General features: G+C 41.6%; 1 protein-coding gene across 7 annotated transcripts; it reads right to left on the bottom strand.

Moving 5' to 3' along the window:
* Nucleotides 1-2,121: 2,121 nt before the first annotated feature.
* Nucleotides 2,122-21,159, bottom strand: dyrk3 (dual specificity tyrosine phosphorylation regulated kinase 3). Of its 7 annotated transcripts, none has more exons than XM_088337799.1 (8): nucleotides 20,974-21,159; nucleotides 20,840-20,876; nucleotides 11,727-11,836; nucleotides 7,925-8,121; nucleotides 6,826-7,129; nucleotides 6,341-6,757; nucleotides 4,750-5,158; nucleotides 2,122-2,717 (listed from the first exon to the last, which is right to left on the bottom strand). In XM_088337799.1, exons 1-8 carry the CDS (start codon nucleotides 20,995-20,997, stop codon nucleotides 2,395-2,397), a joined length of 1,821 nt encoding a protein of 606 aa, XP_088193925.1. In that variant the 5' UTR covers nucleotides 20,998-21,159; the 3' UTR covers nucleotides 2,122-2,394. The 7 variants fall into 7 exon arrangements, with proteins under 7 accessions (XP_088193925.1, XP_088193930.1, XP_088193929.1 ...); XM_088337804.1 differs by lacking the exon at nucleotides 20,840-20,876 and adding an exon at nucleotides 20,023-20,120 and having other exon boundaries at nucleotides 20,974-21,140; XM_088337803.1 differs by lacking the exon at nucleotides 20,840-20,876 and having other exon boundaries at nucleotides 20,974-21,143.
* Nucleotides 21,160-21,392: the final 233 nt, after the last annotated feature.

The following is a 21,392-nucleotide window of genomic DNA, read 5'->3' as shown; positions in this document are numbered from 1 at the left end:
AAAAATCTTTTAAACTCTTGATGCCTTCTTGTGGTGTCATATTAATGGTCAATTGACAGGTTTTTATGCAGTTTCGGCTACCCAATTTGCCTTTCAGTTTATGTAACTTTGTAATAGTTGACATCATTATTTGAGTACAGACGTGATTATGTTTCACAAAAACAGGCATTACCAGTTTATTGTACACATTATCGTGTGCTTCTCGTTTAGCTTATGCTACTTCAGTGTAAAGGGAGCACAAAAGCATTTGTAACTTGCACGTGGCAACTAGAAAGCACTTTATTAACCGCCGCATATGACGGCAGATCCACTACACACAACACTAAATATATGACATCAAGTTTTAAGATTCTTACCTGACACGAAGTGCTGAGCATATATGAGCATATTTTAAAAGAGCTTCTTTCCTGTTTAGCCTTGCTAGCCATAACTTCTTCCGTTGTTTGTACAAAAGCTTTTTACTCTCACACACACGGATTCTTAAGACTGATATTTGGTCAAATCTGAACTTTACTGAAGTGATGCCATCAGTAAATAACCAAATGTTGTGACATCATTCGGAATTATGCACACAAGACACCATTTAGCTGGCTAGATTGATTTGTTTGGCTCAAGAATAAACTATCTAAGGATTAATTGTATGCATTTTTCATGTTTAAATGTAGAACTGGAACAAAAAACAACGCTGTATATTGAAAAAAACAACAACAATAAATTGCAACTGAGCTCGTAAGAATATTTTTATTTTTTTTTCATAAAAAAATCTATTACAACTTCATTTGGTTACTTTACATTTCTCTTCTGCTTGTCATTTTCAAGATTAGGATCTCATGCTGGACCAGCAAACATCCTGCAACTACATCGCACACCACGAGTACAACATGACAGCAACATCTTTTCTTCTTAATCCAGGTTTGGATTCCAATTCTTGACGTTTTCGAGAGGGACTCGCCAAAGAAAACACTTCTATTTTAAAAACGAAACAGTCAATATCCCTGACAGGGATGAGATAGTCTTTGAGCAGTGTGGTCCATACAACATGCCCCTGACAATTGTGTGTGTGTGGCTGACTCGAAAGCACCATAGTTGAATGTATGTTATTTTAATGGGTTGACGAGATTCCCAGGTCCACATGACACAGTTTGAGGACATTACGGGGAGAGGGAGCGAATCTAGGTCAGATTGTGAAGCATGCAGGCTGAGCTCCATTTGTGGCTTTTCTACAGCGCAGCAAAATGCCTTGATGCGCCGTGGCCGACTTTTTTTGCCCATCATAGTACTGGTTTCAAGTATTTTTTGCCCTGTGTAACAGGATTAACAAAAACTTCTTAACAGTTTTAATTAGTTAGCGCTGTTTTAAATTAGGCTTTGTTTTTGCCTGAACCCCCCCTTTTTTTTTAGAATGCAACATTTTTTCAAAAGGACAACTTCATTTTGATAGCAAAACTTGACCTACGATCTTGTTCTGATTCTCTGGCTTTTGGCCGAGTGGTGGCGGGTTGGAGAATCAATAATCAAGTATGGCTCCCTGAGAAACATGCCTTCAAATCCGTACCTAAGACGACCATACCGCCTTCATGCCCATATCAAGATTAAGAAAATGGCTCAATTTTTGCACATTGAGTAACATATCTTTCAGATTTCCAGACTTCCTTGTATAAACCCTCAATAATGGTCCATAAACGCGATTGGATACAGAAACGAGGCCAAGTAGAGATGAAACGGAAAAAAAGTGAGGCCATGACAACTTGGTGACAAGTGGAGCTTCTGCCCTCATCGCCCTTCTGGATAAGTAACCTTTAAATATGCCTCAGCAGCAGCACCACCACTGGGTGTATCTGTTACATATTAAGTGGACATGCTAGCACCAGGGGGGGAGATTAAAAGATCAATTAGAAGGAATAAAAAAAATATTGCGGGCCATACGTTTGATGTTGTCAAAGCGAACAGAGTCAATGTGCTCATTTCTACGGTGATTGAGTAAAGCTTCAGCCACTGGTGAGCTACGTGGGGAATTTGTAGCCCTTTTAACTCTTCAGAGTGTTCAATAATAAGAGTGAGCCTTTCAAGTGCGGCCAACTAAAAACACCCGTGTGAGAAGGTTAAAAACACTCAAAACAGTTGTACAAAGCATGGTTTCAATTGCAAAGTGTATGGAAACTGTGCCAACGCAGAAGTAAATTCTCTGTATAAAAACAGTTAAAATTAGTTTTTTTTCTTGCAGTGTCTCTCCTTTGCTCAGCTACTAACAAAAAGCTGTGTTGACAACACACTCTGTAAAAACACATAGAAACAAAGGATAGGAGATCATTTCAAAACCCAACTTTAACTTCCTCCTGTGCTGACTCCTCCTGAGAAGTGCAAAGGAGGGAGAGAGGAGACAAGCAGGACTCTCTATGCAAAAAGTTTGGGTAGGACTGTACGAATTGGGATTGCCTCTACCGAATCCCCCAACACGTTGCTCCTCAGTTTGTTGCTTGTAGACGTGGTGACCAGACTGGATCCTCCTTTTGCTATAATGGAAGGGAAGGAGGTGCTATGGTGGTCTGGGAGCCTCTTGGCGGGAGTTCCTTGGCTCCTCTCGGCTCCGGGGAGCGGCTTGGGCAGCCGGCGATAAAGCCAAGGGTGCTTGAGGGCCAAGCTCGGCGTCAGACGAGACGAAGGGTCCCAGTCCAAACACTTCTTGATGAAGTCAATGAAGGTGGCGTCCTCGCAACCTTTAAAGGCAATGTGAAAATGTTAAACATGCAAAATGTGAGAAAATAGTACATTATTTTTGCATAAAATCCATTTAGATATTAACCATATATTCCAATTATTTTCCAAAGTAATGCAATTTGAAGACAGCATGTCTTGTCTTTGTCATCTTGAGCTGTGACGTCATCAAAATAGAAAGCCAGTCGCCATATTGTTTCCCAAGTTAATTAGCCAAATAAGTTAAGAATGTTTTGCGTGAAGCGTTGGTAGCTTTTGTGGAAAATGCCTAGGTGTTGTGTTGCAGGAGGATGCAGTAAATGGTACAGCAAAAGAGTAAGCAGCCAAGAAGGGTCAAACTGGTAAAAATAAAAAACACATAGCGGAATCTATGCCTAGTAGTTGCTGACATGTTAGTCTGGCATCTTGCTGCTATGCTGTGCTCATTTGGCACTGGTTTTCGCTTTGTGCCATCTAGTGGTCCAATATCTCACTATGTACCTTTAATGGGATTCGCCATTTTCAAAGTCCAAAATCTAGAGCCTTCAGCTAGTGCAAAATGCTGCAGCGAGGCTTTTAACTAAGACAAGAAAGTTTGATCACATTACCCCGATTTTAGCTAACCTGCATTGGCTGCGTGGTTGGTCTAAGATGTGATTTTAAGGTTCTGTTGATATTATACAAAATCATGCAAGGACTTGCTCCCTCATATCTTCAGATTTAATTTCCCCCTATGTTCCGGTCCGGAGCCTTCGCTCTGAAAACGCTGGTCTACTAGTGATCCCAAGAGCCAAGAAGAGATCCGCGGGTTCGAGAGCGTTCTCCATTCGGGCCTCGGTGATGTGGAATGCTCTTTCCCCTGATTTCGATCTGCGACCTCAGTGAAAATGTTTAAATCTAAGCTTAAAACACACTTGTATCCATAGCATATGAATAACCTATATTTTATGTTGATAATATGTGTATTATTTGCCCTCATGTAGGTTTTAGATGAGGGGAGGGCGTCATAATAGTCTGTAGTTTGCAATAGTCTTTGATCTGTGCAGCCCTTTCAGACTCTGAGATTAAGGTTGTCACAAATAAACATGACTTGACTTGACTAAAGTTCATGTATGTCGGTGATGGACCAGATCCACCTCCCATCCAAATTGGTAGCGACATCGTAGAGCCTGTCAAGAGCTTTGTATATCTGGGGTCCATGGTGACAGACAATGGGGACCTAAAACCAGAGATTCTCCGCAGAAGAGCCCTGGCAGCATCTGCTCTGCAGTCTCTCTGGAAACCACTCTGGCGGCACCAGACCATCGCACGCAAGACGAAGCTCCGCATTTACAACCTCGCCGTACTCCCTATCCTGCTTTATGGCTCAGAAACATGGCCCCTGAACGACACCCTGGCCACAAGAATCGATGGTTTTGATAGCAGGGCTCTCAGAACCATCGAGAACATCAGGTGGCCCCAGCGAGTCTCCAATAAAGAGCTCAGAGCCCGCACGTGCCAGCCCCAAGCATCTTCCTTGGTCGCACAACGCCGCACCCGCTGGTTTGGCCATGTCCTTCGTCTACCACCAGACCATCCGACACGAGCCATTCTCCGGTTTGACCCAAAGGCCGCAGGCTGGAGACGACCACGAGGGAAACCCCGCACTCGATGGCTCGACGTCGTTGCGGGCGACCTCCAACAACACGGAGTTGCCGTAGAGGATGCAGAACAGCTGGCACAAGACCGCCAGCATTGGAAAAACCTGGTTCATCTGGTCGGCTCAACGCACAGGGACGGGACCCCCCGACCTTCGCTGGAGCAATAAGTAAGTAAGTAAGTAAGTGACTTGACTAAAATGTGTTTTAGATAGATAGATACTTTATTCATCCCCGTAGAGAAATTCACACAATGAGGTCACAGCTCTACCGCAAACAAGCTATATGGGTTAACTTTGAGACTACATTTCTCAAATCCCAAAGCCTGTGGAACCTTGAGAAATACATTTGCATAATCGTGGAGAGGAACACTACACATTCTATGCCTAATTGATAAAAAATGAAATTCTCGGAATACCTTTAAGCGCGGCACTCCACTCCTTGCTAGCCGGAGGGCCTCTCAGTTTTCCACGCCGGGAGCGGGATGCCGTCAGCACCGTGGCGCCCGTGGGTAGGGTGTTAGCGCCGCAGTATCGTGGGTGGCCTTTGGAGTTGATAAAGGTCTTTACTCTCTTGGCCTGTTCCAGGACCTTCTGAGGCGGCATGCCTAATAGCTCCATAACACAGGCCAATTGGTCGCCCTCGTCCTCGCCGGGAAACAGCGGGTAGCCTGTGAGCAACTCGGCCAGGATGCAACCAAAACTCCACATGTCGATGGGCATGCCGTAGCGGGCTCCGAAGATCACCTCGGGAGCCCGGTAGAAGCGGGATTGGATGTACGTGTACACGCGCTGGTGCTCGAAGCAGCTGGAGCCAAAGTCGATCACCTGGCGGGATCGGAGATGAGTGGGTTAAGGATGAACGGTAAGGGAATACTTGGGCTGCAACGATGAGTCAACGTTGTCGACAACGATTTTCCTTTTTGACTATTTTCGCCAGACACGTTTTTTCCATCATAGTGAGGCATCTGTACATGAATATAGTCTTCCGAAAGTCGCTCAAGCGCAATAGCATCGCTGTCTCGAGCAGTAACATACAGAAATGACAGCCTCAACATCAAGTATGCTTACCAAAAATTCTCAATTTTGGGGGGCTTTTAACCTAGATACAGTGAATAGAACGACTTCTTGCAAAGTGTCCCCTGCCCACTCCCCAAAGATAGCTGGGATGGGCTCCAGCACCTTTGCGACCCTACTGAGGATAAGCGGTGCAGATATTGGATGGATGGGTGCATGTTTGATCTCATTACACCGATTTTAGCTAACCTGCATGGGCTACCTGTCAGTTTAAGATGTGATTTTAGGGTTATGTTGGTATTATATAAAATTAAGCATGGACATGCCCCCTCATATCTTTCAGATTGAATTCCCCCGTACGTTCCTGCTTTTGCTTGGAAAATGAAGATTTGATCTGCAACCTCAGTGGAACTGTTTAAATCTCTGCTTAAAACACTCATATCCCATAGCTTATGTATGACCTATATTTCATGTTGACGATGTCTGTGTATGGTTTGTTGATGCCCTTGCAACATCCATTTTCGCCTGGATCAGGGGATGGTGAGGTAATAATCTGTAGTAGTCTGTACAACCCTTTGAGACTTCTTGAGATAAGGGGCTATACAAATAAACATCACTCGACTGTTCTACTGCTGCTAATGAGCTTGTTCTTGGTTTACAGGGATACATTTTATAATCTTGAAATTTGCCCGTCCCTAAGAAAATTATAAAGGATTCATTATGGATTTATGTCTCTGGTGACGAGCACTATGCCTAATTGGTTCTAAATATCGATTTTTTTTTCTACGAATCTGCAGTATGTTTGATAAAAGATGTATTTTTAATTGTACCCATTTGTCTTGTTTTTCTGCCATAATCAAATCAATTTCATAATAAATTTAAGGAGAAAAAAAATAATGATCACATTTCTCGACTAAATCTTTTTAATAGTCTGGGACTAAACAACAATTTAAATAGTCGTAAGCCGACACCCTAGAGTATACTGAAACATACCTTAATGCCACTCCGTCCTTGCTGCTTTAGCAGAATGTTTTCCGGCTTGAGGTCGCAATGGATGATCCGGAGCCGGCTCAGGGCTTCCAGACACTGCAAGATGGAGTGTGCAAACTTCCTGACCAGGGGCAAGCTGAAGCCCTGGAACTTGTTGCGCTTGATCAGCTCATAGAGGTTCATGCTGAGCAGCTCAAAAGTCATGCAAATGTGGTTGCGAAAGGTGAAATGTTCCAGCATGTGCACCACGTTCATAGTGCCGTTGCGGTCCTGCTTTCGCAGATGCTCCAAGATGCGAATCTCCTCCTGCGCTTGCCGGTGAAAGCGCTTTTCATTGCGGACCATCTTCAGAGCCAGGTGCTGCTGAAGCTTGTGGTCGTACACTTTGGCCACCTGACCGAAGCTCCCCTTGCCGATGATCTGACCACGGAAGAGGGAGGGCTGGTTAACGAAGCTGGACTACAGCTTAACAAAACGATCACGCTTACCTTGAGGAACTCATAGCGGTATGCCAGGTGGTCGTGGGGGACGTTTATATAACCGCCTTGCTCGTCGTCGTACCCGCAATTATTGCTTCCGCCGGTGACAGCCGGTCTCTTCTTGGCATTAGGTCCCACAAAATAGACATCGGAGTACGAGAGGACCTCGGTTTGTTCCAGGCTGGTCAACTGAGTCCGGTATAATCTCACAGCCTGCTCAGGCGTTAGGGGTCCGCACAGCTTGGTGGTGGCCCCTCCATTGGTAACCCCGTGAGTGCCGGAGTTCTCATTAGAACCTTTGCTGGCTTCGGAACTGTGATAGATCAAAACAGGACTGGTGGTGAGCAAAACCCTTTCGACTTTGTTTGAATGTTACCATATCTCCCGGACTTTAAAACCATTTGGCCAGAAAACTGGGAGGTGGGTCTCGATGGATAAGATTGGCAATGCATATACTAACCATACGAACGCGATCAAGCTATTACATTGTTTTGCAATTTAGGCCGGGGTGTTATACAATGGGAATTGACACTTTATTATCACACTATTCTTACTAATGTGCCCAAAACACAGATTTACATACTGCATTCTGATGATTAAAATTCTTATCACTTCTTCACCAACAAATGTTAGACAATAGAGAAAACTGTCTTTCAACAAAATACTATTCAACCTAGCTTACATATATATATATATATACATATTAAATCGCAACATTATTGGTGCACAAGCGAGGTAATGGAGAGACGGTTTAACCTATCAGAATGCACTATGCAAATCAGTGTTTCCGTGAATATGAGAAAACCTCTTATGCTTTTTCTTTATGTCATCTGTATGACTAGTGGTAAAGTGCCTGCGCCCTCACCACCACTACTCTGGTTCAATTCCAGTTGCATATGGTATTTTGCAATTTTATATTGGTATGTATCGTAAAAGCATGAAGAGCCCAATGTTTATACACAAATCCACCTGGCAGCTCTTACTGTAGTCTCATTTTCATGCACCTTATGTATGAAAAGTATGACAAAAACTTTTTGGGGGTGCACCAGATAATGGTGTGTGCCTTATAGGGTGGAAAATACAATACTTTCTGTTGCTGATTCATTACCTGTCAGCACTGTGATCCTTGGACAAGGTGGTGGCCGGTACCGGTTTACTTTGCGTCTGCCCGCTGGTCCCGACGTTCTGAGGTGCCGTTGTAGTGATGGAACTGATCTTAGAAGAATCCTCGTACAGATACTTGACCTTCAGCTGGCCACCTCGTACGCTGATCTGATCCCTCATTACACTTTTGTTACTGACCGCCTGAAGAGGAAGAAGAGACATCATCTTTGGCGGTGTAATATGGAGGTGTAAACCAAAACCTTCAACGGTTTGTACCAAACTGGTCAATAGTGACCAATCAGGTTTGTTGAGCACAGGATACGTATATGTTGTTAGGTGTAAAAGATTCAACATAACCCGTGATACTTAGACAAGGCTAGAACGACGCTTGCAAAACCACAAATGGAACAGTTTCTATTATGATTCAAAATTCAAAACCCAGCTTTTTAAACGAAGCACATTTTTCAGATATCAACAAAGACTATGAAAGTTTTGGTCATGCATTAGTTTGTACCAAATTATCTAAATATGCATGCTACATTTGACACCAATCAAAATATTCTGTGACGCACGGCTGACGAACAGCCATCTGGAGTGTGATATTGTGGGTGAACTCCAGCTCACCAGTTGCTCCATTTACAAGACTTGTTTCAATGGACTGCATATAGAATTACTTCTAGGAACTGATGAGGTGCTCATGGGCAAGGCACCATTAATCCAGAGGAGCGCCACACATAATACAGGCTGGCCTTGATTTAGATGCAGGGGATCGTTTTTTGGCATAAGCAATCAAAAACTTCTATTGACATTTACTGATCACTAAATTTAGATAATCAAAATCGGCAGCCCATCAATCTTTGCAGCACTGGTCTCCTCCAATCAAATTGAGTGTCACATGGCACATCTCCCCCAAAGTAGGCCAAACCGGTAAAACTGGATAGAGATCCAGTCTGGTAAGAAGATTCACGACCCATTACATTATATACTTATATTCATAAACTGTCAAATGTCTGATTTGTTGTGACATAAGAAAAACTCAGTGACTCAACCAAACATGTTTGACTGGATTCGATAATTAACATTTTATGACTTAAGCTTATTTTAGTGCCAACCATTTTTAAAACGCCTAGATTGAACTTTAAATAAATTCCAGTTCTTCCTGTCGGCAGTTTCGTTTGAGCAACCTCCTGGAATTCAGACCTTTAAACGCTCTTACTCGTGGCAAGACAATCTTTCCGCAATCATCCAAGTAAAACGTAGATGTAGTGTGGTGTTAAACACGACTATAGTGTAAAAAACCCATAGAAAATATATCATTTTCGAAGCAAAGTCAAGAATAATCCAAGGATTGTGAAGCTGATGACCTCATTTGTAGTATTTGGGTGTTTCAGTTCTTGAGTCTTCCGCACTTATATTTTTTTATTTTGATCATGTTCAAAATAAAGTTTCATTCATTCATATTAAGAATGGCCCAGGTATTTCTTTTACACCCTGACATGGTTTGAAATCATCAAGGGTTAGGTAACTAAAAGCGCAGGTTAGGTTATATTTGGTCGGTGTACAAGTGAGCAGAACTGCCATGCAAATTACAAAGCAAACAGAATTTCTTTCGATCACACAATTGTCCAGAGGGACACGTGTTTTATTGTCGTACACTCTTCTGGTAGACATGAAGATATGAGTCTAAGCCTGCATGCCAGCAAAGGCACAAAAGGCACGTCTAACTATACGATCTCCATTTATGATGGGTGGCCAAATGGCCGACCCTTTGAACTTAGGCAGCTGCCCCGCAAACTGTAAAAAACGATGTCATTGATCGAGCCCCTTGACCCATACACACAAATAGTATACCAGCATAAAAACAATGACAAGTCCTTCCGAGTTTATGGCTTAGTTGGACTGAGCGGTCCTGTGCACTCCAACAAACTTATCTGGGGCACGCTGCTGTCAGCTACATTCAATCGAGGACGTTACCTCGGCGAGCGTGACAGCAAATACAAAAGAAGAAGAGTGGACTCGGTTCAGAAAACGTGTACAAACCCCTGTGCGGGCCCACCGATGGAGGATTATGCACAGCAGTACAATGAGGGTGGGGGAGGCCGTGTTGATTAATTATTTACTTTGTGGGTCACATTTTCAAGTCCAATAAATCTTTAGACACTCTATACCAAACCATTTTGCCTCTTTTGGTGTTCATACATTCATGGTGTGCACATTTTCTGCTAATAGAGCCATTCATATGGCACCCAAAGCTGAACATCAGCCCACTTTTAATAACAGGAAAAAAAGTTATCAAATGTTGAGAAAAGCATAAAAATGGACAATCTCTCAAATCATAAATGACAATAATAATAGCAATCAAGCACAACCTCCTTTATTTAACCGACAACTGGCCTTGACAACTAAATCTACTGACAATAAAAAAAGAAACATTTTTTAAGATATTAGTTGCTAGACCTACTAGCTGCTTACAATAAAACAGTCTTGAGCACAGTAGATTAAATAAAATCACAACTACAATTATTTCAGGCAAAAGATGAACATATTTTATGACAAATCTTCAGAGATCAACAAATATTTGCACTCTTAAGAAAACCTGCAAGATATAACCTCCCGTCGGCAGAAGATGTCAAAAGTAATGTTTTGTTTTTACAATAATTAACATCTCTTCACACTTATGTAACCGTTGGAGAATGTTAATTTCTCGTGGTTATGAACCGGCATTTCCAGATTTGCAACGTAAAAGTTCAGCCTTATGAAGTAGTCTTTTCAGTTAAAAAAATATGGGGGAGAAAAGGGTACAATAAAATTAGGGAAAACAAATATTAGATGAATGGCGAAAGACAAGATATCAATAGCTTATGTTTTCTGTAAATTTGAATCATACTTTTCACAAATTCACATCAGAATGCGCAACCAGGGCATTCCATTAGCTTTATTTTTTAATATGTCCAATGTAAATATTATATATTTGATTTATTCATGCAAAAGCATATTCTTTTTATCTAAAAAATCTTTGGTAACACGCTTTGAAAAAAGTATCACTGACCAAAATTGCGAAACATTGAATGCAACGGGAATCGAACCCGATGAAATACGAAAAGGCATTTAATTTTATCTCGTTAACACTATTTTTATTTACGGTACCCGAGACGAATGTTAAGAGAATGGAGGAAATACAAAGGAAGATAAACTCAAAAAAGCATGACAAGGCAAACAACTCTTTGTTGTATCTGATGATGAATCGAGCTTTGAAGGACATGAAATAAATACATTGTAAATTTTATGTTGGTATTGTGTTCATGCTTTACACTCTCAAGAAGTGATATTAATCATTGCTGCCGCCGAGTCAGCCAAGCACTTCATCACTCAAATAATGAAGGGGAAAACAACAAACATAAAACTACAAATCCATGGAAAAAAAACGCAATATCTTCTGATGACACAATCGCACTATGTCAGAACCCAATATTGATTAAATTTCAGTTAATTATGGAGCCCTAGTTTGGCCTGAGTGGTTTCACAGAAACATCTAAAAATAATTCATGTTTACAAACATCAGGTTAATCCTTATTGAAGCTTTAAGGCTGCATGGAAGTACAGACAGGTGGAAGTAAAGATATACTCTAACCTCACTCTCATGCAAAGGTAGAGATAAGAAGAGCCAAGTTAATGAGATGACATGAAACAAACAAGATGGGGGAGTCGGCTCGAAACTCTCCCGAGGAACAGGATGTCTAGAGACGGCCCGCTAAGACACAGGAAATTGGGCTTTGTTGGCTTTGTGTGTTTGTATGTTTGCTTACTGCGAGCTTGGGTACGGGAGGCAGGGCAGAGGGACTGATTGTGTCAGCGTCCTCTTTGAGGATGTGATCCGTCCTCATGTACGAGTCGTATAGTCCATCACTGTGACGCGCTACGGAGAAACAAACAAAAAGGGAACTGATTCAATCCATAAAACCACCGAGGAGTCATGGTAAAGGGGCATCTAATCTAGTTGGAAAAAGTCCAGCGCTAAATCAAAATTGATTATCATGTCAAAGTTGTGAAAACAAACCGGAGAGCGCACATTTCCCGTGACGGTCTGCCAAGTGAACGTACATTGTACCCAAGAGCGTGGCAAGCGACCTGACCAGCTTAGGTAGGGCTTAGGGTCCCAGATTGCTAGCGCTGCAAGTGGTATTATTGGCCTAACAGGGGTAACAGATGCCCATGTGACGACAGCATCTTTCCGTCTGCCCATCTGTCCTACGTGCACCAGGTGCTCCCAAAAAGAACTCGCGTGGTCATTCAATAGCGAGGTGTCACATCATCGCAGATGATAGCGGCTGAATGTATGAATGAGTCCAGCTCGTAGCTGCTTTCTCAGATGACAAAGTCTGTCGGCAGGCTGTCATCTCAGTCGTTGTTAAGCTACTTCTGTGAGATTGCCCAACATTTTGTTTTTTTAAAAAGGATTTTTCCACTTCCTGATTTCTGTGTTTTTTTTTTTTTTTTTTGCATTTTTATCACTCTCAAAAGGTTTTAGATCATCATACCATTTTTTAAAAATATCCTATAGACAACCCTTCCTTCAAGGATCTTACCTAAACACCAGAAACATTGTTCCGTCAAACACAGCATATTCTACTGGTCCTGAGGCACCAGATCATCACAGCCACCACCATACTTTACTTTTGGCCTCGTGTTCTTTTTGTCAAATGCCAGATGTAATGGGCAGCACACTTTCCAAAAAGTTACATTTTTGACCCATTACTCCACAGAAAGTTTCTCCAAAAGTCTTGAGAATAATCCAGATGTTTTTGGCAAACGTGAAACGAATGTGTTCTTTTGTGACAGCACTGTTTTTTGCCCGGGAACAATTTCATGGGTGCCATTTTTGGCCAGTGTCTTTCATATAGTAGTCATGAACCTTGACCCGTAACTGAGGTCAACGAGGCTAGCAGTTCCCTGAAAGTATTCTTTGTAACTTCCTCGATGAGCAGTGGTCGCACTCTTGGAGTCATCGTAGTTGGTTCACCACTCTGGGAAGGTTTGCCACTTTTCAGTTTTGGGGATTTGTGGATAATGGCTTTGACAGTGGTCTGCTGGAGCCCCACAACCTTGGAAATACTTTGTGACTTTTTCCTGACTGATAGATTTCACTCACTTTTCTGGAATTTCTTTGGATGGTGGCATGTCAACTGATTTTTGAGATTGTGTAGCCTACTTCACTTATTCAGGTTAATTAATTCAACACAGGTGGGAGCATTTGATTTTGGGTGTGGTCTGTGGAATGGTTTCTAGAAACCATGGTTAGTCACGGTTAATTTGTAACTTTAATTTTTCACACACGGACAGATTGTTTTTTTTTTTGCAATAAATAAATTGAATCAGCATTACAAAAATGCAATTTGTATTTCTTTGGTTTGTCTCTATGAGACATTAAAATTAATTTGATGATCTAAAACCTTTGCGAGTGATAAATATGCAAAAAACACAGAATTCGGGAAAGAGGCTAATACTTTTTCAAGGCACTGTAGACTGGGGACATGTTTGGTTGGCTCCGAGAAAAACAACTGGTGTTCCCCGCAATCAGCCCTTGAGAGTGTTCTGAACACGGGCAGGTGCGTCACACTTTGGCTTTCTAGTCAACAGACCTGCAGCAGAACAGATTAGAGCGGCTGCCTGGATACCCGCGCATTAGCAGACCTGCGCAGGACAGCACAGCAAACACAGGCTTTAGGTCTCCATGCAAAATATTAGCTAAGCGCAGACCCCTCCACGCCATTAGCTTACTACAGAGCCCTAATCGCGTGTCTTGGGTTTCAACACTTTCAAACACAACCTGACTTTTTGGGGACCGACTCAAACTTGTGAAAATTTGCAAAGTAGTAGTTCCCTCAAATTTCTGAAATCCAGAACATACTTTGATTACAGGCAAGTACCGGAGAAACCCAAAAAATATTATTAAATCAGATGCAATCAATTTAAACACCAAGTTTGGAAAGTATACAAATGGGTTACTTGGAAATGACGCAAAACATAACAGTTTATGTAATTTACAATGGTCACATGTTATTCATTTCAACATTGATATAGGTTGTTTTCCCACGACTGGCCCTTGCTAGCATTATTTCGCTATGAACCGATATTTGTGAATTTCTGGAGCAAAAAAATATAATTTTCTGGTTTGTTTAACGGTGAAACCTCAGCCTACCAGCCTTTTGATCAGCCTTAAACATAACTGGTCGAAAGTACACACCACAGAGACGAAATATTTAAAGTTTAGATGTTTTTTCTAGATTCAAGTTTTGTTTTTGATTAAGAAACATAATAATTTATATCTATTTCATTCAAATTAAAAATATTAAAAAATATAATTGATAACTATATATATTATCAGCACATGGAAGACTGTTCTACTTGTTTGAAATTATTTCCTAAAGTGAGCAAAATAATAAACCATCATCTTATTTCAAGGATATTTTTGATATTATAATGTTTTAGAGAAGATAAAATATCTTAAAAAGAGAAAATATATACTCAAAATTCTGCCGGTTGGGTATTCTATTTTTGTAGTGTTCACTTGACCTGCAAGGGTATGCAAAAATACAGTTGGGTGCTGCAGACCCTTTGCAGAACAAAAGCGACGAAACCTTGCAGAACTGCACACCTGCTATATAAAGTACTCACAGACTGAAAGTGTATTTGAGGCAATGTGGCTTTGCAAGTTCAGATAATCCCTTTTGCACGCAAGTAGGGCCCGGACGCTTTAGTTCAAACGGCAGCCAAAACGTGACCAGGTTAAAAGCTGACTCCTGCGCCTGCTTATCTTATCAACATATGACCTCATGCAGGGAGCGAAATGAAATCATGCAAGTCAACAAAAAAATACGTGAGGATTTCTTAGTATGTGCGCCAAAACACAACGATTGTAGTCTCGTGGTGCACTTCGTAGAAAAAAACAACAAGGAAGGGGGTGCATGTTTAGCATAGTCACGAGGACATCTGTATCCAAAACTAATGTTTAAGACTGTGGGCTGCAACCTTTTCTGTACCACTGACTGGTTCAATATCTGACAATATTCTTGGACCGGCGCAATAACATTAATGATAATAATAATAAACCTGAATAAATTTGTAATACTAGACCACAAGGGAGTTGCAGTATATGCCATAGTGAAAGGCATATTGTATACACTATTTTTATCCGTTGTACAATGCTGTATCGCCTGGATTCTTTCCCATAATGATCCATGACATTGTTGTGCCACATGGCGTCATGAGTAAAAAAATAGTCGGATAATGACATAAAATGAACTGTCTTTTCTTAATCCTCTACATCTACATTCCTAATGGTCTAGGGCTTGAGATGTGTCCCTCTCACTGTGCCGCAATCATCTCCCATTGCATCCGATGCTGAGCAACTGTGGTCAGCAGTATTTACCGACTGTTTCTATTTTAACCAATGAGTGTGTTTGTGTAATAAGTGTTGTTGGGTGTGAAAGGATTGGCATATTGTTGTCTTATTGTACAATTCATGTTTTATGCAACACCGAGTTTCAATTCATTAGCTGAAAAGTGCTTTACAAATAAGTGGATTTGATGAGTAAAAATTCTATACCTTATATATTTATATGTGCTTACTTTTTAACTAGGTGTTAGTTGTATGTGGGGCAGCACGACGGGGCAGTGGTAGCGCGCATGTGGCACAGTTCTGAGGTCATGGGATCAAACCTCCTATGTGGAGTTTGCATGTTCTCCCCGTGTTTGCGTGAGTTTCCTCCGGGCACTCCAGTTTCCTCCCAAATTCCAAAAACATGCATGTCAGGTTAATCGGCCGGTCCAAATTGTCCCTAGGTGTGAATGAGCTAGTGAATTGTCTGTCCCTCTGCGCCCTGCGACTGGCTGGCAAGCAGTTCAGGGTGTCCCCTGCCCACTGCTGGGATGGGCTCCAGCACCCCCGCGACCCTACTGAGGATAAGCGGTGCAGATAATTTCGGGATGGATAGTTGTAAGTGCGTCTTATTTAGTGCATGTTTGCATGCGGTGTGAGGAGTATTTCATCTGAGGGCTATGTTGTGCACGAAACATATTTCACAGTAAAGTTGACAATGAATGCAGATTAGGGTGATAGACTACTCTAAAAATTCTTGTAAAACACACTTAAAACTTGTGTGTATACACGAGTACATGCAGTATGAGCAAATAACAAAGCGACATTTTTTCGTTCTGTCCGACCTGGTAACAAACTGTGGTTGCTGACCACTGTTTGAGAAGGACAAGCTGAAAACAAAAGTAATACAAAGAAATACTTAAAACTGAAACTACCTGTTGCGATCGGGCCCTCGGGCTTTCTGCTTATGATCATCATGGTTGAAATCTTGTGATGCCAGCATTCGAAACAAGTTGAGAAAAAACAGGAGATCGAAACTTAAATGGCAACTTCACTGGGTGGAAAACTTAAACGAAGCAGATTTTTTGTCCAAGTTCTTATTAGATTAAAAAAAAGAGGATAGCGTTCCGTTGGTCTCACGCGTTTGTATTGTTTATGATGCTAACACTAGTTAGCCCAAGTAGCAACAGGGAGACCCTTGAAGATGGGGGGAGGGGTGGTGAGGGTCGTCTCTCCCCTCGGCTAAGCTAGCCAGCTAGCCAGCAAACGAACATTGTCCGTCGGGGAGATTCTTCCAAAAAATAAACTCCAGACCTCCGAAGAATACAGCTCGGCGTCGTGTTCCGTGCGACCCTCGCCACCCTCCAAACCATTCCCGTCTTCCTTCCCGTTTCGCTGAGTCGGCGGACGCTCCCAAACTCCGTCGCCGCTTTCCGAGTGTGTCCGTCGGGATTCGCTTGATGGAGGCTATCCGAAACGAACGAGCGACCGCTGCTAAGGCCCCATGCTGTGGGAAGCGAGGCCTACGCCCGCGAGATTCTCTTATCAGCGCGGAGGAGAAGCGGCGTTTAATCTGCCCCGTCGACTGCCACCGAGTAGTGTTGTTGCTACGGGCGTCTTCAAAGTCCAGGGCGGGGCGAGAGCGGGGCCGGGCGGAGCGAAGACTGAAAACGGGGCCAAAGGAGGAGCTTGGAAGGGACTGGGGAAGGTGCGCCCTCTAGAGGCGACTAAAATATTTTAAAACGACCATTGGGAATAAACATTTAAATGGCACTCTATCATGAGAAAGATTTTAAGAAAAATAAATTAATGGATAGGCAATATTTTGAAGGTAGTACTTGTAGAGTACGTGATAGGCGTAAGTTATGTGTGAATGTAGGGAAGAGTAAGGTGATGAAGTGTTCACGTGATGGAGTGGGCATGGCGTTAGAAATAAGGTTGCATGGACAGGTGCTGGAAGAAGTTGAAAGCTTTAGGTACTTGGGCTGTGATGTGGCTGCAGTTGGTGGAACTGAGTGCGAGGTATTGCGCAGAGTCAATCAAGGAAGCAAGGTTTTGGGTGCTCTGAGGAGAGTGATGAGCAACAAGAGTATGAGTATGGATGTTAAGAGGGGACTGTATGAGAGTGTGATTGTGCCAACTGTGTTGCATGGTACAGAGACCTGGAGCCTGAACGCAAATTTAAGAAGAAAATTAAATGTTTTTGAAATGAAGTGTTTGAGGAGTATGTTAGGAGTAATGAGAAATGAAATTGTGTGAGACAGAACTGGAGTAGTCGTGGAACTGAGCATGTGTGTGGATAAGCGAGTACTCGGTTGGTCTGGACACATGGAGAGGATGGATGAGAAGCGACTGTTGAAGAGGATCTACAGAGCAGACAGAAGCCAATAGGAAGGCCGCGATTGACGTGGATGGAAGGTGTTATGAGTGCACTGCAGGAAAGAGGTCTGAATCTAGTGGAAGCTAGAGCTCTTGTTGGTGATAGGAATGAGTGGAGAGGTGTTGTGAAAGGATAGTCGGATGTTTGGACGTGTTCTAAGGGATGGGCAGGGCACCTGTATGATGCGGCAGGGGTAAACCAGTGAAAGCTGTCGGGCCCTGCTGTTGAACAAAAGTGTGTTGTGTCACCCTGCCCCGAGTGACATGGCCACTTTCTTGTGTCCTGATTCATTTGGAGGGACGAAAGCATGACCAACTTAGGTGCCGAGGTGCCTAACTTGTTTGGGTGTTTGTGCATTTGGGATTGGCCATGGTCCAAAAATGTTTGTGTGTGTGTTTTGGGCTATTTTTTCCCTTTTATTTTCTTTGTTATTGTATGTGTTTATCTTGCTGTTGGTCACCCCTCTTGAGGGATATGACCAAGGTAGATAGATAGATAGATAGATAGATAGATAGATAGATAGATAGATAGATAGATAGATAGATAGATAGATAGATAGATAGATAGATAGATAGATAGATAGATAGACTTGTAGATTAGCCTAAAATGTAAGTTATCTTCTATAATAAAAATATTTCTATTACACAGTGGAATTGTAACTTAGGTCCCCACCATGTTTGTCCAGCAAGATGCCGCTATGCTGTGATTTGAGGCACTGGCCCTCGCTCGCACCAGACAACACTGGGCCATGTAATGGGGAAATATTACACATGGAACTACGGAAGAGAGAATGATTTCAAATGGTATATCTATATTGACATGGGACACTGGCTGTGGCATTATTATTATTTCAAATACCATACATTATCAAATCATCAAACGTCACACAATGAAATAAAATGCACCGAAAAATTAGTTTCTTTCTAGCGACCAGGTTTGGCAGTTTTGTCCTACAACATATGATGTGGCTCTCTCTCTCTCTCGCTCTCAAAAAAAAATAATAAAAATTTTTGCTTTAATGGCTCTTTGGGTTACCTCTGCCCTAACCCCTTGTATTGACTGATCTGACATAGACACATCGGGTTTCTATTTTGTTTCTTAGTTCTGGTTAGGACATGGCTTGTTTTTGTTTTTCTGTTACAGGGTTTTGTTATGAAATAAAATCCTTACTTTATACTGCCTGACTCTCTTCCTGTTTCCCAGCGTTTGGGTCAGCCCGCAAATCGTGACAGTAACGAAATTTAATTGTAAAATCCATATCTAAGTTTGTAAGTTTTTTTTTCAAAATATTTTAGAAAACTAACTGCTGTCAAGAATTAAACTGGTGTCAATAGTCTGTGGTTTGCAATAATCGGTGGTAAGTGCAGCTCTTAGAGACTCTTTGTGAGTAAGGGCCAAATAAATTAACATGAATTGACTTAAATGTATCAGAACATTAGTGCTATGAAAAATAAGTGCAATAACACTAGCTGCAACGTTGAACAAAAATGAAAAAATAAAAGATATGAAAACCGTTTTATTTTAAATAGTTTAGTGTGCTTGTGAAGGGCAGATGAGTTTGCTTAACTTATTACATAATAGTGTATACTTTTCCCTCTCTTCTTTTAAAAATTTTAACCTGTTTTTCAAGTTATCTGTTTTTCGGTTTTACATAAGAACACTTACATACATTTTCAAAAGAAACTGATGACATAGAATTTGATCATTTTTGGTGTTAATTTCTTATCGGTTCAAACAAGTTGTTTATTATTTAATTAAAAAAATTGTTTCCTTTAGTAGAAGCAGCATTTAAAAATTTAAAAAACTATCCTTTCAATTGAAGAGAATTTTGCTCATATTTCATATTATTTTCCAAATGAATCCAACAAATATATAGCGCTTACTAGTGGTAAAAAAAAAAAACATAAAAAAAAAAAACAATGTTCATTTAAAATGTAAGCAAAAATATCCAAACTATTACACAATCTTGTGTTTTAAAAAATACTTATAGGGCAAAAGATTTTCAGTTATTTTACATAACATGAACCTTACTTAGAGAGAGCTGATGTTTGTGGAATATTTTCTCGATTAAGTATGTGTTAACATTGTTTCACTGAGTTCAAAAATCCAACGCGCTATCTGTTTTTTCTTACTTTGATCAGAACGGTTTAGGACTCGAAACACATTAGCAACAGGGAAAGGGGGGATTGGGGACTGGAGAGTGAATTCATGATCGTGCTCACGGTTTACTGTTAGTGTAGCATGAAAATGGTGAAAGTTAGAAAAGGACATTTTCAAATAGTCTCAACGCCGACCCAAACCCCCAAAAAGATGAAAAAAGAGAAGAGTTTATTTGAGGGCGTACTTGCATGCGCCGCACAAGCAGTTTGACAGAGGCTGCAATTTTGACTCAAACCAGAAGATGGCGTCAGCGAGTGACATTTCCCAAATTCCGGACAGCACCTTTAAGTAAAAATGTAATTTTAATAATTGAAAGAAAAACCAGCGTATCACTTTTGCAATGTTTTCAATTACAGGAGGTGAAGTAGCTCTCTAATATGACCTAATATGAATAAAATAACTCAGACATGGTGCAAGATATTTTAAAGTATTTTGTTTAGGCTTAAATTTTCCACGATTAAGGTATCCAACCAATCAACAAACCACCCATTGATAAAACAGAGATCTCCTCCTTTACCTCCAAATATGTTTAGCCAGTAGTAACCGATCTTAATTATGATTGACACATTGGTTAGCCAATGAAACTCTCAAAAGAACAATACGCTGATAATAATAATAATAATAATTTCCTTGTATTGTCATTCTGTGTAACAATGTACACAGAACGAAATGTCGATTGCACCTGACCCGTTGTAGCGAGCCGATGCAGCCGCAGCCAACAGAGGGCGCCGCCGACCACTTTTTAAGTCTTAGGAATGACTCGGCCGGGGCGCGAACCACCGACCTCCCAGTCTCAAAGCGGGCTCCTTACCAGATGTTCGGAGGTGTTCAAAATAGACCCCAAAATCAACGTGTGTACTATCACTCGTGATTCATTTTCAAGCACCATTATTATACGCAATTGTTGATTGACTTCCGGCAAGAGAAGTCAAACGTTTACAACTCTTTCAAAATGTCGAAAAATGGCTACAGAGAAGCACACAGTTGCATAAATTGTATACTTGTAAACTGGTCATCTCCAAATGGAAGCGGCTGGACCTACCGTTGAAAAAATGTGTAAAATACAATGTTTAGTGTTTTAGATTGTGATGAAATTTGACAAGGTACCAGGAAAGGCATCAAGCTATTGTCTCACCTGTTTTCCAGCTAAGATGCCCATGCTAATCTCATCTCTGTGTCATCTATATCGTGTGTTCCAACTCAGACTACTCAAAGAGAGAAAACTTGACTTCTTGTCTTCACCTGGCGTCTGTATGTTCTCCCCTTGCTTTCTCGCTGCTCATTTCAATGGCATATCCGCTCCAACGCAACAATTCCTAAAGCCATCCGCACTGACTCTGGATTGGCTGGCGTAAGTATCACAGGCCGCATCGTCGCATAATGGCTTTCTTACACGATTGGTGACATCATATCCGAGGCTCAATACAAAGAAACGATGAACTGATGAATGGTGGGCCAGTTAAAAAGCCACCGAGCAGTACGGACCATCAACTGGAGCCTAATTTAAGACCTGCTGAACGGGCGCTCAAGCTAAATTGAGCGCTTTTTCGAAGG

Source organism: Urocampus carinirostris, chromosome 6 (assembly GCF_059441175.1).
Source record: "Urocampus carinirostris isolate Australia breed hairy pipefish chromosome 6, RoL_Ucar_1.0, whole genome shotgun sequence".
Lineage (NCBI taxonomy): Eukaryota > Metazoa > Chordata > Actinopteri > Syngnathiformes > Syngnathidae > Urocampus > Urocampus carinirostris.
The sequence above is the reverse complement of the archived record's forward strand: the minus strand, read 5'-3'. Positions and strand labels throughout refer to the sequence as shown.

Coding starts and splice junctions, on each gene's coding strand:
- dyrk3 (XM_088337799.1), bottom strand. CDS start 20,997: ATGGGCATCTTAGCTGGAAAACAG. Junction 11,837..20,839: donor TGGAGATGACCAGTTTACAA/GTATACAATTTA, acceptor GTTTCTCCGTAG/CGCGTCACAGTGATGGACTA. Junction 6,758..6,825: donor ACCGCTATGAGTTCCTCAAG/GTAAGCGTGATC, acceptor TTCCGTGGTCAG/ATCATCGGCAAGGGGAGCTT.